The following is a 16,451-nucleotide window of genomic DNA, read 5'->3' on the forward strand; positions in this document are numbered from 1 at the left end:
TCCATTCTCCACTCCCATCAACTTTCACTTCCTGTTCCTACCCCAGGGGTGGAGCAGCACAGCCCACAGGGTTGGGGGGAGCCTACAGCATGGTGCAGCAGTGGCACAAGGAGGCTGCCCACATGCATGGTGCAGGTGTGGTATGGTCTAGGGTTCTGTGGCTTGCACTAGTGTGGTCCCCACTGGTGTGGCCCATATGGCATGCAGCCTCTACCTGCATAGAAATTGGACAGCCCTAGTCTACTATCACTTCCTGGGGGAGACAAACTCTTTGTGCTCCTTATTGCAGCACTCAACAATAGGAATTTACCTCTACCCTATGGATTCAGCAATAGGAATTTACCTCTATCCTATGGATTCAGTGAAAAAAAAATGTAAGTCTAATTGATTACTGTTATGAATATGTAAATTTACGGTAAGGACAAAAGCCTTCCTCCCTTATGCTGGGAAATTAGCAAGGAAGTACCTAGTAACAGAGGACTAGATCCAAAATCTATTGAAGTCAACTGAAAGATGACTCCTACCAATTTAAATTGGTTTTGGATCAGAGTTAGGAGTACACAGGAGTCCAGCACTGAGAGAAGTAAGTGTTACAAAATCTGTCGTATATACAAGGAAACTGTATTTAGCCTCTAACTACAAGACAAAAAAGGAGGTTAAATAAAATCTCTAGTATAACCAATAAAGATAAACATCCAGCAACAGATTAATCAAGGGAATGACTACCTTCCTTAGAGCAAAGCTCAGAAGATTTATATAAAAGACTCGGGTTAAAAAAAAAAAAAGGGTAACATAGAGCAGATTTACAGAGATAGGAGGCTGATCATCTCACATAGGGAGAATTTCCTTCAAGAAATTAGATTACAGTTGTGAAGTGGTAATATTTTCACTGTTTGCTGAGCATCCCTAAGAACAATTGATGGAATTGCAGTGTCTCACAGCCTAAATTTCATATCCTAACCCAAAACTTATCTGGGTTCACATCCAAAAACTCTCTTCTTGCTCTAGTTCTAGTGCGAATTAAAACATGTAGGAATATCTTTGGTACCTCAGGGCAGTGAACACTGGTGTTAAAACTTGCAATTTCATTGTTCATTTGTCTATAGCACAACTGAGCTCGTATGAAGAAAGGGCTATCAAAAAGAGGTCTTTCATATGATGAGGGCGATGGTGCTATACTGCTATCTATTTAAACTGTATTAACTATGCAAGGACAAATGCAATAGAGCTAACACTCCATACTGTTATCCCGTGCTTCTTTCTACAGCAAGTTTGTTTTCATGTAAAACCAAAGGAAAAAAACCCTTTCTCTATTACCCTAGCCAGCAGTGAAGAAAGATTTATCAGTAGAGACAAATTGACTAAACATGTTAAAAGGTTATCAGGAGTAGGTTCTTCTAGTGTTTTTCTGTAGATAACATGATACTTTTTAATAATCCCGTTAAAATAGTAGAGCCCATATATTATGTAAGGTGGGAAAAACTGAAGGAAAGAACAGAATTGGAAGCATTATGTTCAGTATTGGAAGAGTGGTTTGAGGGTCCCTCTTTAAGGTTAAAAGTCATTTTTTGGTTTTAGTATCATATTTTTCTTAAATAAAGATTGACATCAATGTTCAGGTAACTGTCCTCTTAAGTATAAGAAGTGAGGACAAAACTGTCCACTCACAAACTTATCTACTGATAAGCTCTACTTTCTGTTTACATTGTCCTCTCCCTGAGTCAAGAAACATCTCTTGCTATGCATATATACAATGCATATACACCTTATACAGAGAACTTCAGTTTTTGTCAGGGCCTCTAATCACTTCTGTGGTACAAAAAATGAGCCTAAATGAGAGGATGTGTTTTGAATACCGATTTTGGCTATACAATTCATTTTCTTTTCCTTGGATTTTTTCCTTCTCAGAGCAAGCAATCCACCACTTGCAACCATTTTTATAAATGAAACTATTACACTCAGCAAAGGTTTCATTATCAAAGGTAAATTGCTCCACAAAATTCAATAGAAGAGATGGGGAACCCATATTTGTTAAAACCAGCAGTGTGAATAACGGTGAAAAGTAAAATTAATCTTAAAAGAAAACATAACAGCAAATGTAATAAGACAGATGGAAAATTGCAATATTGAGCTATACCTGGCCTATTTATGAAGTCACAATGGCTCAAGCCTGCTATAGCCATCCTCTTCAGAAAAAGAACCATGCTAGTGAGATTGGATTCCTGTATTTTGGCTTGCGGGTGTGGTTTCATTTCCTTGTATGTAAATTCTTCAGGGTACAAGCAGAATAACTTTCCTGAAGAGAATTCAGAAAACAATCACACTTTTTAATTGCGTATATGCATTTCATCATTTCATTTTGTGCCAATAAGCCTACCTGATGAAGATGTGCCCAGAATTTGCTTGCGCATCTCTGCTTGGCTTTTACTGATGGGTTGCATTATTATAGAGTCTGCTCTGATTCTAGGATTATGAACCTTTAAATGGAAAGAAAGAAATTAAGCATCAGAAAAATGAAGACTGCAAATACAAGTGGTTCTGCAAAGCTTTTTTATTTGGTAATTTATTTGGTAATTTCATTAAATGTTTGGCTTTCGTAAAATGTTTAGTTCCCTTTCCATGCAATCTGTTGTTTTACCTGTCATGAAATAAGAATGACCTCTCTTTGATAAATTGACAAGACACAGTCAAATTATATGTAGTTTTGATAAAGGTCTCCAAGTCATTTCCTGAAGGCAATGCACCTTTCTAAAGCAAAGAATGTAGCCTCATACCACCTATGGAAAAGCACTGTAAGAGGAGTGGACTATTTTTTTGCTTCTTTCAATGGTGGAGCTACAACATTGTCAGATAATAATGTGTTGCTCTGTTAAAAATTTGGGCCTGTGTTTCACTGAAAGTAATCAGTCTGGTGCATAAAGTGTAAACAGAAAAAATGGTACACGAGCATTATCACCCCCCTGTTTTGCTAACAATTGGTCCCTCTCACTTTTATCAAAGAAAGAGGCTGATGTCCCATAGCTACTATGAAATGTTCATGGGTGGATCTAGGATTTTGAAAAGGGAGATGTAGATGGTGTGATATATCATCAGATATAATACAACACATTTTTGTCCAGTTAAAAAGAAAACTAGAGGATATACTAATATGCTAGGAGTCTAGGGCTATATTTTTCCACACAGCATTCATGGTCAGGAACAGTACTATCTTACAGCAGAGTAAATAAGTGTGACAAAACACACATATAAATGGTGATGGGGGCTGGCTGGGGTATGCGGGTGCTAAAACGTGTGGGCTGCCTGCTGCACAGCTCTTCACTTTAGCACTTTAGCACCCTCCACCGCCTGACACTACCACCCAGAGCCTGGGACTGACCCTGCAAGCCTTCTGCCAGCTCTGGCCTACTCTGCTTCAGCTCAAACTGCTGCTGTCCCAGATGCACATGTAGATGCTGCACCCAGGAGCAGCTGACTCTGGCTCAAACTGCCCCAGAGTTTATTGCATCATGTTAATTTTATTAATTTTATGTGTATATGCACCTACTGAAAGTTATTTCCATACCTGAGTTAATATTCACCTGAGTTAACATTTCCACACCTGAGTTATTGTTTTAGCTAGAGTTAAAACCAGTCTGCAGAGCTGTGAGATAGGAGCTAGCCTGCCAGGAGCACCTAACAAACATCAGAATTGCAGAAGTAAGGCTAGCTTGATGAATAAAATATGAAGCCCATTACAAAGGAGAGGGCATCATTAATACCTGTGGAATGAAGAGTTTAGAAGGAATCTGATAGATTATAATGACCCATTAAATCAATTGACTCCCTCACTGCTTGAATAGAAAAGTTTCTGTCACTGCCAGGCAGTTGGTTTTAAACTGTGCATGGTCTAGGAATCAAAGGATGGGTAATGCAACTGCACCACTGCATCCTCCCCTTCCCCCCCAATTCACCACTGGACATGTCCATTTCTTTTTGGGCAACCTCATCTTATTTATTATTTAATTACTTAATTACTTTCCATTTCCTCCTGTTCTGATCCTCTTTCCAACATCCACGATTCTAGCCTGCTTCTTCCAGCTACCCAAACAGATGAACAGCCAGTCACAAGACTTCCAATACTACAACTTTGTATATTATGTAGCAAGTTACCATCCACCCACTTAACTCTAATACTCCTCAGTACCATCACCACATCCATTCTAGAAACATGAGTCAGAAATCCAAGTTTGCTGCTGAACCAGTCCTTCCAGGAAAGAAAACACAACAGAAAATACTGAATAGGCACTTTAAAAATTAACCATCTTGTGGTACTGACCAATTCCGAAGCTCTATTGTATTATGTATGCTGTATATATTGTATACATAAAGATGAATGCTCACTATGTGGGGGAGACCCAGATTTAGCAGTGACTTCTGCATGGGGTCATGGAAGATCAGTCACATTCTTCTAGATTTCTGGACTAATCAAGTAGTCGCCATCTTAGCATTCCCGGTAATCATATCTGGAAATACTTCCACAGTTTTGCCTAATTCATACTTATACTCAGGTGACAATTATAACCAGGTTAGGGGAATTAAAGTGAAAATGTTAGTCCATAATGAAGAACACAGGATAGGTTTTGGAGTGCATACAAATGGGTGCTAATGTTTTATATGAAAATTTAGTCTAACTTAAGGGGCCTCTGAAAATTGTACTTGTTTGCTGAATTAAGGGAAATTATTTGCTTTTACTTTTTTTCACATGAGATAGCTACAAAATAGTTTTATTAGTTTTGGCCATTTGAAAGCTGAAAGATAATAACTGATTTGGCATTTTCAAATTGAAAGAAGTATAGTTTAATAAATCTTCCCATTTTTTTTACAGATTAATATTGACGAGCTACTTCTGAAAAAAAATTCTGATGCCTTAAGAATTTATTTGCATCAAGACACCTACTATTTTATTAACAGATAAGATGCTGAGCTATATTCTAGAAATATGTCATTATTGGCTTACTCCTAGAATCATAAAAATAGGGCTGGAAAGAATCTCAGGAGGTTGTCTAGTCCAACTCCCTGCTCAAAGCATATTCATCCCTGATAAAACCATCAGTCAAATGTTTTTCTAACCTGGTCTTAAAATCATCCAAGGACAGAGATTCCTGTTCTCTTAAGTAGTCTGTTCCAATGCTTTAACATCCTCAGAGTAACAGAGAGTTCTTTCTAATATCCAACCTAAATTTCCCTTGCTGCAGTTTAAGAGCATTGATCGTAGGCTAGTTTTGTCTACTGTGGCCACTATGAAAATGTATCTACTGATTTCATTTTTTTCACAAACCTTTCTTCTCTCCACACCAACATCGATGACAAAAGTTGCAGTCTTGATCCAAACCAAAGATTCTCCAAAACTTGTGGTTAGTAGCACTTTTCTTTTGTAATTTTTGCAACATTTTTCTTCATCTTCATTTTCTTTGAAAATTACTTCTTTTTGTCTGGGATATAAAGTAACTGGGACCAATTCTCCAAGATCAGGATTTAAATTAGACCCCTCTTGCCTGATGATTTGGTAGGCTTTTTCAATTTCCTACAATCAAAAGAGGTATCTTAATTTTATCACACCATGGTAGCAAATACATCTGCATGAATACATTAAAAGAGAAAAGAAAATGGAACAGAAGTATGTGAGAGAATTTAGTGCACAGGAGCAATGTTATGTAGCATTTGAAAAAAAATCTGTTTTCCAATAGTTTGAGAGAGGTTGTGCTTTTTTCAAAGTGTATCTTTCTTTCATGTAATTTTTTAAGTGTACCTTGTCAGCTTGACATTTAATGATATCTGAACCAACCTCTGAGTGAAGATAATTACTTGTCTCCATTACAAAACATCCAAATACTATTTAAAGAGAAAGTCTGAGAAATTAGACACTAGGGGCACCTACACACATGCTGGACATCTGCTTCAACACCTGCTAATTAGCACACATTGGAGCAGACCTGATTAATCGAATCTCTGGGAGTGTGCTAATTAGCATGCTCCAGCAGCCTCTGCATCACATTTATTCAGCATCCCTGTGCTTCAAAATGGCGGTGGGGGTGCTTTAACTAAAGCTCATCAACTGAGCTTTAGTTAAAGTGTCCCCACCGCCATTTTGAAGTATGGGATGCTGAATACACATGAAGCTGTGGGCACTTTAATTAGAGCGGGTCTTGGAGCTGAATGGCTGAATATGGACTCCAAACCTTATGAACGGCTCTGTATTATAGATCCTGTATTCATCGCTGCATAAGGCCAGTGGTAAACTTTCTGAGTATGTATGATACATACTTGGAAAGGGGTACAAAGCTGAGCTCAAAGGAGGGACAAAGCTGAGCTCCTGAACGAGTTCTGTGCATCTGTATTCCTAAATATGGATAAAGACATATCTCCCAAAGGGGCTATAGACAGGCACAAGAGGGAGTCCAGTCCACCCAGAGTTAGCACTGACCTAGTGAAAGGGCATTTAGAGGGGCTGGACATGTTTAAGTCAGCAGGCCCAAATGAACTTCATCCAAGGAAAGCCATTTTTGGCAACCGGCCAATGCCATTTACATGTTTCAAAGACTACGTACTTTTAAAGTTTTCATTCAAAAGGGAGCACAAAAGTACTGAAACTTCAAGTGCAGTGACCACAGAAACACTTTAAAAATGAGTTCTTATTAATAATAATCGTAATAACAACAACAACATCACAGAACTAGTGTCCCACCTGATCCCTTGGCATAAAGCTGTAAAGTATTCCTTTTGAATTTTTTTCATTTAAAGAGAAATAAGCCTTTGAGCTTAAATATATGCAAGCCTAAACCAAAACCTAAATTGGATATCAGGAAGTATGGTATTAGGGAAGTGTATTATCCAAATCCATTTACATATTTCTTTTCTTTTCAGTTGAACCAGTAACCCAAGCCCAGTGTTTACAGTCGTAGTATTTTCCAAAACAGGGGAGCTTAGGTACTGTGTTATATGGTATGGTTGCATTGTGCTATTTAGAAAATTACACGTATGCTATGAGTGCTTATTTGTACTTTACTGTGAGGTTGTCAACCTGTAGCATAAACAGAAATAGTATCACAATGTTGACAAGATACTTCTGTAAAAATGCTCCAGTAGTACAGGCATACCTCGTTTTATTGCGCTTCACTTTATTGTGCTTCGCAGATATTGCGTTTTTTACAAATTGAAGGTTTGTGGCAACCTTCATTGTTGTCCTATTTTAAGAAATTGCCACAGCCACCCCAACCTTCAGCAACCACCACCCTGATCAGTCAGCAGCCATCAACATCGAGGCAAGACCCTCCACCAGCAAAAAGATTACGACTTGCTGAAGGCTCAGATGATGGTTAGCATTTTTTAGCAATAAAGTATTTTTTAATTAAGTTATGTACATTGTTTTTTTAGACATAATGCTATTGCACACTTAATAGACTACAGTATAGTGTAAACATAACTTTTATATGCACTGGGAAACCAAAAAACTCATGCGACTCACTTTATTGCGATATTCGCTTTATTGCGGTGGTCTGGAACCGAACCTGCAATATCTCCGAGGTATGCCTGTATATAATTTGTGACACTATGGGTAGCTCACAAACCCAACTAGCTAGCATCTATTTAATTTATTTATCTCTGAACTTTCAACTTTATTTATTTATCTCTTTGGTCAGGTTACAAGACAGTTAAGTGATAAGAAACTAAAACCCATGAATAAAACCTCAAACCTTAAATTTCAATTACATAATAGGACCTGACAGGATGTGAATTATGATGTAATAATTCATTACAGGTGGACTAGAGCATGAAGAAGACATGTTATCTCTGTTAGGAAGGAAATATTAGTGCTTTTCTTTGCTGTAAAAATGCATTAGTTAATGTTGTAAATCCTTTTGATGATACATAGCATCTAGATGTACTGAGCATTATTATTAATAGAGTTGTGTACAACCATCTCTGTGTGGACTCTTCATGAAAACTATACTACAGAGTAGGTTGTATTAATTTATATGGTCCTGTACAAAGTTGTTATTATCTATAATGAAGAATTCAGTCCCTTTTGCTGCAGCCAGCACAGCAAAACCTTTCTTTCAGGAAGATAAGGAAAAATGCTATTTTTTTTTCATTTAAAATAACCATTCTGAAACTTAAAATGAGTCATATGAGGCAAAAGATATCAAGCTGGGTTTGACTGACAGACATTTTAGATTGATAGATATGTCGGATACACCAGGAACTATTTAATTTCTTGTGAGAAATCTGGGCATGGACTCCTGGTAAAAATTAATTTAGTGGCAAAACTCCCATTCCCTTCAAAGGAGCAAATACAATACTCCAGGGCAGGATAACACTCTGTGTTGGTAGGGGTTGTAAAAGAGAAGTTTCTGACATGGATTCAACAGTTTTACTGTAGGTTTTGAAGGCAATGAAAGGAAGAGGTCAGCAACTGAGACACAGGGCAGCAACTGAAGGGAATGTCAAATTGATAAACTTGAATAACTTTTAATGGGACTTACTAATATCTGAATGTGAAAAATAACTGTGTACAAAGGAAAAGGCAATATCCTAGAGCCAGCCAAATACATTTATAGATGTTAGGAAAAGGAGGAAGCTAAATTAAACCATTCAATGCAATGCATGACCATGATTTTCATGAAACTGTTGGAAGCACAAAAATATGACTTAATAACTAATCATTAGTGTATATTAATGAATAATTTTCATTTTCACTTTTCTCCATGACTAAATTTCTCAGCCATAGTCACAATGAACTAAAAGGCACATAAGTTAGGATCCACCCACTGGTCCTGTCCTTCTGCAAAGATGGACATGTTACTTATATTTGGCACCAGCATATCTGAGACTGGTGCTTCCAGGTTCCCCAATTTCCATGTAAGCCTAGCAAGCAAAATTTAAGACTCACCAGCCAGCTGGCCTCTAACATTAGCCACCAACCATAATCTGGGAAGCAACCTGGGAAGCAAGCAGATTATCCAATAATTTCCAGTATAGTTGATATAGGATATACATCGCCATAGTTGTGCCATTTTGAGCCTTGACTTGTTGCTTTGGAAAAGCAAAAAATATATAAATAAAAATTTAAAAGACTAGCACAAAATTGGTTTCTTCGTTTAGTAAACAGGGCTGCCAACTATACTTATAATTACAATCAGAGCAGCTGTCAGTTCAGCAGCAACCACTTTCAACCAGCAACTGCTAGGATGATAAAACATATACTGACCTCAGAGTCTGGAAACCAGGGGCTCACTGACTTTTGGGGTAGTCTTTGTGATGGGGCTACCATGGAGTTGCATGCCTGTACCAGGATTGCCAGGATCCTGGATCTGGAACAAAGAGTGGAAGCGACACCCTGGTCTCCCTATCTCTTGACAGCTTGCTTCCCAGGTTATGGTTGGTGGGGACCTTGCTATAGAGAGCATTGCAGTTAACGGCATAGTCTCTGAATAAGAACTTCCTAGATTTTAAATGCTGGAGGCTGCAAGTGGAAGAGGAACAGGAGTAAAACCCTGATCCATACTCTGTTCTCTCTCCCTTATTGTGAGATAGTAAATGGCAGTTCTTAAATTCTTATGAGAACAGCTTTCTACTGTCTTTTTTTTGTGCCCCCAACTACTGCTATTGCCAAGTTGCTCTTACATGGAATGGTATCAGAGGATCCTCCATAGTGTCTAACACTAGTATGCAAGAGATTCACCCTCATGTCCTCCCACATCTCTGGTTTTAGGCCCTAGTTTGCCTATTTTTGCTATGTTTTATACCATGCACCAAAGAGAATATACAGCACTTTACAAGGCCTACAAAGAATCGGGTATGAAATAGAAATTTAATGGTAGAAGTATCTATGGCAACATGCAGTGTCTTAGCTAAATCATAGCAACAGGATTGTTACAGTTAATTTAAAGAACATCTGGATTGTTTCATTTCACATTAAAGATGTTTGAATAATTTAATAACTTACTTGTTCACATGCCAGAAAGACCACAATATCACCCCTTTCTTTGGTATGATGTATCTCAAAGAGCAGTCTTAAAGCAGAGAGAAAATGGTCTTTTTGAATGGTACAAGTGTATACAACATCTACGTGATGTTTGTTTTCCACCCTTATGAGGGGGGCACTACTGTAATAGTCTTGAAGTTTGCTGGACATATGAGGGGCTGTAATGATTACCAGCTTCAGCTCTGGTCTTGATAGCAAAACACCTTTAAGAAGTCCAATTAATACATCTGTTGGAACTGTTCTTTCATGAACATCATCTAATATGACGACTCCATAGCTGCTCAAAAGAGGAATGGACATCATTTCTCTTTGTAACATGTCATCTGTACAGTATCTGTAAAATATAAAACATTTATATAAAAATAAACCAACATTTATTTTTGAATATTAAGTTTATCTGAAAGAAGCTACTTCATGCTCCTCCTCTGTTTGGTAATTCTAGTTTGTGTGAGGCTGTGATAAGATGTTTTTCTAAATCTAACTGAGTAAGGTTATAAACATTCAAGTTACTTAACCTAAACTACAATATCTGGTTACAATTCTCTTGAAAAGACACTGTAGACAAAAACCAGAATATTTTGTCACATAAAATCATAAAACTCACATTGTTTTTCATCTTTCAAAATCCTTATGCACCTTGTTTACAGTAATTAATCATTATATCATCTTTGAGGTAAGTGTTGGTATTATTGTTCCCATATTAGATGAGGAAATTGATGCATGACTACAAAATGTGTCAGTATCAAGCTAATTCAGATTTTTTATACTATTCAGAGTCTTTTCAACCAGTTTCTTTTACAATAGTTCACAGTTTTGAGGAGACTTTGTGATACTTCTTGGATCAGGTTTTTACATATGTGATGTGACAACTTCTGGAATATGACTCAGTATCTGTTACCATGTAATTTCCATGAAGAAGATCTAAAGCAGCCTGCCTACACAACTTCAGGAAGGTGCTGTACAAAAGGAGTATTACACAATTACAGATGGTGAGGAAAGGAGACCCAAGTTAAACAGCTAAGCACTTGTCCTCATAGGTCTGGTTTTGGAAATACTGAGCACCCACAGACATTACTAGGAATGGTGGTGGCAGAGAGCATGAATCAAGATCTCCATTTTACATATTGTTGCTATTTTATCAGGGAAACGAATGGAGCTCCCTAGTAAAAACTCCCCAAACTTTGTGGTAGTTCAAAATCAAAATCTAAATTGTGTTATTAAAGCCTGTATATAGTTAACATATTTTCTTGCTTTATCTGAAACCCCTTCTCCAAATTCAGCTTTCCCCATGTTACCAAGTATCCTTTACCACCCATCTTTTTTTTCTCATTATCATGTGTGTAAATATTACTGCTTTTAATATAATGGTATTTTCTTTGCTTCATTTCTTCATGATAGAGTTTTATGGGGTTTTTTGTATTCCTACCCCTATGTATGACCAGCCAATTAGTATATTTAAACAAACAAAAGGAAATTCTTTTTCACGCAGTGTGTAATTCAAGTGAGGATCTCACTGCCACAAGATATTGTGGAAACTGACAGTTTAGCAGATTCAAAATTGGACAAATTCTCCCAAACACAGGAGTTAGGGGTACAACCTCTGAATCAGATCTTTCTAAGACCTTAAATGCTGAAGGCTGAAAATGGGAAAGTAAAAGGGGAAAACCCTGGTCATACCCTGTTCACTCTCCTTTTCAGTATCTACTCTGCCACTGTAACACAGGATACTAATAATTGGCAGTTCTTATGTTCTTATATTCTTCTTTGTCCACTCCTTAAAAATGCTGTGGCATGGTAAGTAGCTAAGATTTCACCACTCCAGGTTTTGACTTCTGGTGCTTCATTGGAAGAAACAACTGTAGCATACTGTTAGAGGGATTAACAATTACACAAACCTCAGGATTGTTTCAGTGGTGCAGCAGCTTTCAAATGGGATGACATAACCCACTTCATGGCCAAGGTTGACATCCATCTCATCAGCTACATGTAGTGCCAACCAGACTGCTGTCTGCTTGTGCACCTGTGTGCAGACTACCCCTCCATATTGACACCGGACAGAAAGGCAATACTCAGCACACCACTGAGGAATCTTTAAAACAAAGAGGAGAAACAAATTCTTTATGTAACATTTTTAGTAACTATTATAATAAACTGAGCTTGCAATCCAGTATTTATATTATAATACCTATACCATTTGAGCATCTGTTGCTTATTAACCTGACTACTGAGCACTGAAGGGCATCTTAAATAGAAATTATCCACCTAGATAAATGTCCAGACCAAGACCTAAAATCTGTCAAATGATAAAGTGGCGGAGTGTAGGGATGAATAAACTCAGACTAGGAATCAGTAAAGGGACAGAATAAAGAAGGCAGATCTGACAAGGAGCTAGGGTGGGATGGAGATCTAGGATTGGCTGTGCAAAAAAGCCTAACCTAAGAATCTGGGGATGAAAATGGAGGGGAAACTGATTACTTGAGGAGCCTGGAGAAGAAGACTAAAAGCCACAGCAGGGAGGAGAGAATGATTGGAAGGGGGAAAAGTAGGATTTGATTGTAAATGATACTACAAAAACTAGGGGCAGGAGTAGAAGAAACTACCCTGTGCTGGGTTGAGGAGACTGTAGCTGAATGTAAGCAAGGGAAAGGGCTGGAACTGAGGCAAGATTGAAAATGGAGGACTCAGGGTGGACAAAAATCAGTGGCAGGGAAGATGGGACACAGCAAAGGCAGAAGAGCCCAAGCCTTGGAGAAACAAGCAGAAAAGTCTGTTATCACTTAAGCCTGAGTCACTTCTAGAGCCTGAAATGGGATCCAAGAGTCTTAAGTCCAACTATTCTCTGCTGGCAGCAAATATCTATGAAATCTACTGGTGAAGTGTGTCCCATTCTCTCTGGTCCTGATCTGCCTGTGGATTGATGATGTACTGCTGCTCTTGATGACACTCTTAACTCAAGTGGCAAGGATTTGTATAGTAGGTGCATCTACACATGTGATTAACTGTGCAGTAGACTAATTTGCTATGGTGTAAAGTGTTACAGTCTATACGTGCAACACTATTAGACTGCAGCAAACTAATTTTTGCCACCATAAGATAGAACTGTTGTAGAAATGTAAAAATAATTGTGCCTAAATGCATGTGTAAATGCTAACCGGCCCGTAAATTGCACCCAGACAGCCCAGGCAGCAGGGGGCCAGACCTGCCGCATAGCCAAACAGAAAGAAATTAATAGCTGGATGTCCTGTGGAATAGCACAAAAAAGGCGGTTACTGTTCAATATATTTATTAGGAACCTGGAAGTAAGGCATGCTATGATGGCCACATTTTCTGACGGAGAAATGTTTAGGTTAGACTAGAGAGGAGTTAACAGATTATGTAACTTGAACTAACAGATGGCTATTCCATGCAAGTAAAAGAGAAAAATATGATATACATACTGATAGAATCACCAGTACTTTATAGAATTTTCTAAGGAGACATTTCTGAGTATTTAGTGCAGGATTCTTACGATGTGATAAGGACATAGATATTCTTCAGAGAGTATATTAATAAGAGTCTGATGTTTCTCTACACAGTACCTTTAACTTCTTGTTTTGGGTACTTTTTAATTATTGCATACTGAAAGAAATTCAGTGGCTGAAACTCTTCAATATTTGTCTTTATCCCACTACTTATAAGACATAATCTAATTAAAATGGCTGTCAGGAAAGAGAATATCAGGAAAAAAGTACTACAAATATACAAATTGCATATACAAATGTATCTGATCATATTACTCTCCTTTGACCATTCATATTTCCCTATTCTGCTTAGGCCCCAATCTTTCATGTTGTAATGTGTGGGTCTGTGTGCCCACCCAGAACATCACTAAGGTCAACAGAACGCTACATGCCTGAAAGGATCCACTGTTATGGTTTACTAAACTCCTTAGGGCAAGGGACATTTAACAGAACCATTACGTACAATACACAAAACAATCGGGCCCTGTATTGCCAGAAGCCTCTGGATCACAGCATAACACTAAATCTTTGCAACAAATATAAAAACAGCAGCAAGAATAATGAACAGTAAATTAAAATAATTATTTCTGTTTTAATAATTTATCATACTATTTATAAAAGGAGGACATTTGCTTTTGAAAAATATACTCAATGTTAAAGATTCAAGAAATTAAATTAAGTAACCAGAACATGTAAATATTCTCTAATACCCACCTGGGAGCTCTTGCCACTTTTAGCATCTCCTGATACAATCACAATTTGATTATGAAGCAGAATTTCCATGAAAGCATATTTTACTTTCCATATTGGAAGTTCTTCTCTTTCTTTCAGAAGTTCATAATAATGGGAAGAATATGGCAAACCGTCAAAAGGATTAATCTCTAAATCTTCTTCACATGCTAACATTTTTTCTTCTTCTCCATTACTGGAATCAAGTAATTCAGTAAAGCAGTGCTTCTCTGAAGGAAAGGTTAAAAATTCCATTTTGCCCTCATGTATTATTCCCAGCAATGAAATGCGGATGCTGGAACACTAATGAAGATCTTTCTATTAATAAATCATGTAAACCCTATAAACTTTCAGAAATCCATTGCCGTGAGGTTCAGAATTAATATTCCACAAGTCTTTAGTTCAAAAGTTCAGGAAACTTTCAGGCCTGGAGTGTTCTGTTTGCTTTCTTTGTTGTCTGTTTGCCTCCACTGAGACTGTTCAGATATCCAAATGAGTTTCGAAAATAAGTTTTAAAAAAAACAGTGCTAAAACCAAGACCCCACAGTAAAAATGGTCAACCCAAAAGGTATTTAAACGGAAGCTGGTTACTTTCTGCATTTTAACAGCATATGAAGTCAGATCATTAATAACGGTCGGTCTGTTTCCTCACACTGCGGTCAGCTACTTGGAGGCCGGTCTGGAGAATGATTAGGCAAAGATTGTGCTGAGCCTGACCTTCATTGCACATGTCTGCATCCTGATTCATTGTGAATAGAAAGCTACAGGGGTGATTATTGTGATTGTGAAGATGGTCATGTGGTTGACTAATCCCATTACAATGGAGTTTACCATTGGATATAAAAAAAAGTTTGTGAAAGGGATGAGTCAGAGTGTGGAGTGAACATGTGTTGTGATAGAGCTGCTATCTGAAAATATCACTCAATAAAAAGGCCTTTGGGTTTAGGCTCAGCACTTTTCATTTAGTGCTATCCTGTAAGGTTTTAGTGTGTCAAAATATGAGAGGGATTTTATGCATATATTTATTAAACTGCAGGTGAAATTATGGGAGGCCATTTACAGTCTTTGCTCTAATTCAGAAATCTCAAACATATTTCCTAAATAAGACAAGAAAGCAAAAAATAAATCAATTGTAGTATTGCAAGGCCACCAAAATGCAAAGGAAGGACAACAACTGTACAAGTGAAATAATTCCAAGTATTAATAATCATTTTACCTATTGCAAAATATCAAACTAAAAATATTTGGCAATTAAATGACTGAAAATAGTACAGAAGAATCCCTGATCATGAGTGATTTCAGCACTTCTGTAATACAAATAATAAAAAATGCATATTAAGTTTGGAAGGGGCTCTCCTGTTGAATCAGCTGAAACAGGCAAGAAGAAACATTTGTGTCCAAATTTTTGTTTAATATGCAAACCCCAGATACATTCAGTTCAATTATATTCTAGAACAAATTACATTCAAGAATGGGCAAATAAATGGCAGATAAAATTCAAAGTGTAAAGTGTTGTAGATGGGCAAAAATAATCCTAACTATGCCTACCCTACGATGGGCTCTAAGTTAGCTGTTACTACACACAAAACATAGAAAACGGATCTGGGAGTCATTGTGGGCACTTCACCGAAAACATCTGCTCAGTGCTCAGCAGCTGTTAAAAGGTAAATTAAATGTTAGGAAATATTTAGAGGGGAACTTTAGACAAAACAGAAAGCATCATGACCCTTTATGGTGCATCCTTGAATACTCTGCCCAGTTTTGTCCCCACACCTCCAAACGGATATAGAAGAACTAAAGAAGGTATAGAGAAGAGCAACAAGCATGGTTAGTGGTATGGAGGGCCTTCCACATAAGGAGAAACTAAAAAGACTAGGCCTGTTCAGTTTAGAAAAGAGACACTTGACATGAAAGGGGGCATGAAAAGGGTTTACAAGGGCATTTGTAGATGACACTTTAAAGTGGGTTTAAAGCGGTTAAATGTCTTTTGCACCACTTTAATGGCATTGCTGTTTGCACATTCAGTGGCATGTTGCACGTTAATTCCAGCCTCTAGCATATTCAGTAGCATAATGCACCTTAAATGACTTTGGGCCGCAGCAAAGTAAAACACGTCTAAGGAGTTTTAGTTTCTTATCCTACAGCCGTGGAGGGAAGCACCGGGCGCCATGTGGCTCAGGGGCTGTACAGGCAGACTG

General features: G+C 37.7%; 1 protein-coding gene across 1 annotated transcript in view; it reads right to left on the reverse strand.

The window, feature by feature from the left end:
- Positions 1–15,950, reverse strand: part of DHX32 (DEAH-box helicase 32 (putative)) — a 55,202-nt gene extending 39,252 nt beyond the window's left edge. The window contains exons 1-6 of the mRNA XM_019502977.1: positions 14,239–15,950; positions 11,920–12,113; positions 9,986–10,358; positions 5,318–5,563; positions 2,378–2,477; positions 2,138–2,296 (exon numbers count right to left, since the gene is read on the reverse strand). Of these exons, the coding sequence (XP_019358522.1) occupies positions 2,138–2,296; positions 2,378–2,477; positions 5,318–5,563; positions 9,986–10,358; positions 11,920–12,113; positions 14,239–14,508 (1,342 nt within the window). The 5' untranslated portion in view covers positions 14,509–15,950. The remainder of the gene's footprint in view (positions 1–2,137; positions 2,297–2,377; positions 2,478–5,317; positions 5,564–9,985; positions 10,359–11,919; positions 12,114–14,238) is intronic.
- Positions 15,951–16,451: the final 501 nt, after the last annotated feature.

This window comes from Gavialis gangeticus, unplaced genomic scaffold (assembly GCF_001723915.1).
Source record: "Gavialis gangeticus isolate Ggan-Ray unplaced genomic scaffold, GavGan_comp1, whole genome shotgun sequence".
Classification (NCBI taxonomy): Eukaryota; Metazoa; Chordata; order Crocodylia; family Gavialidae; genus Gavialis; species Gavialis gangeticus.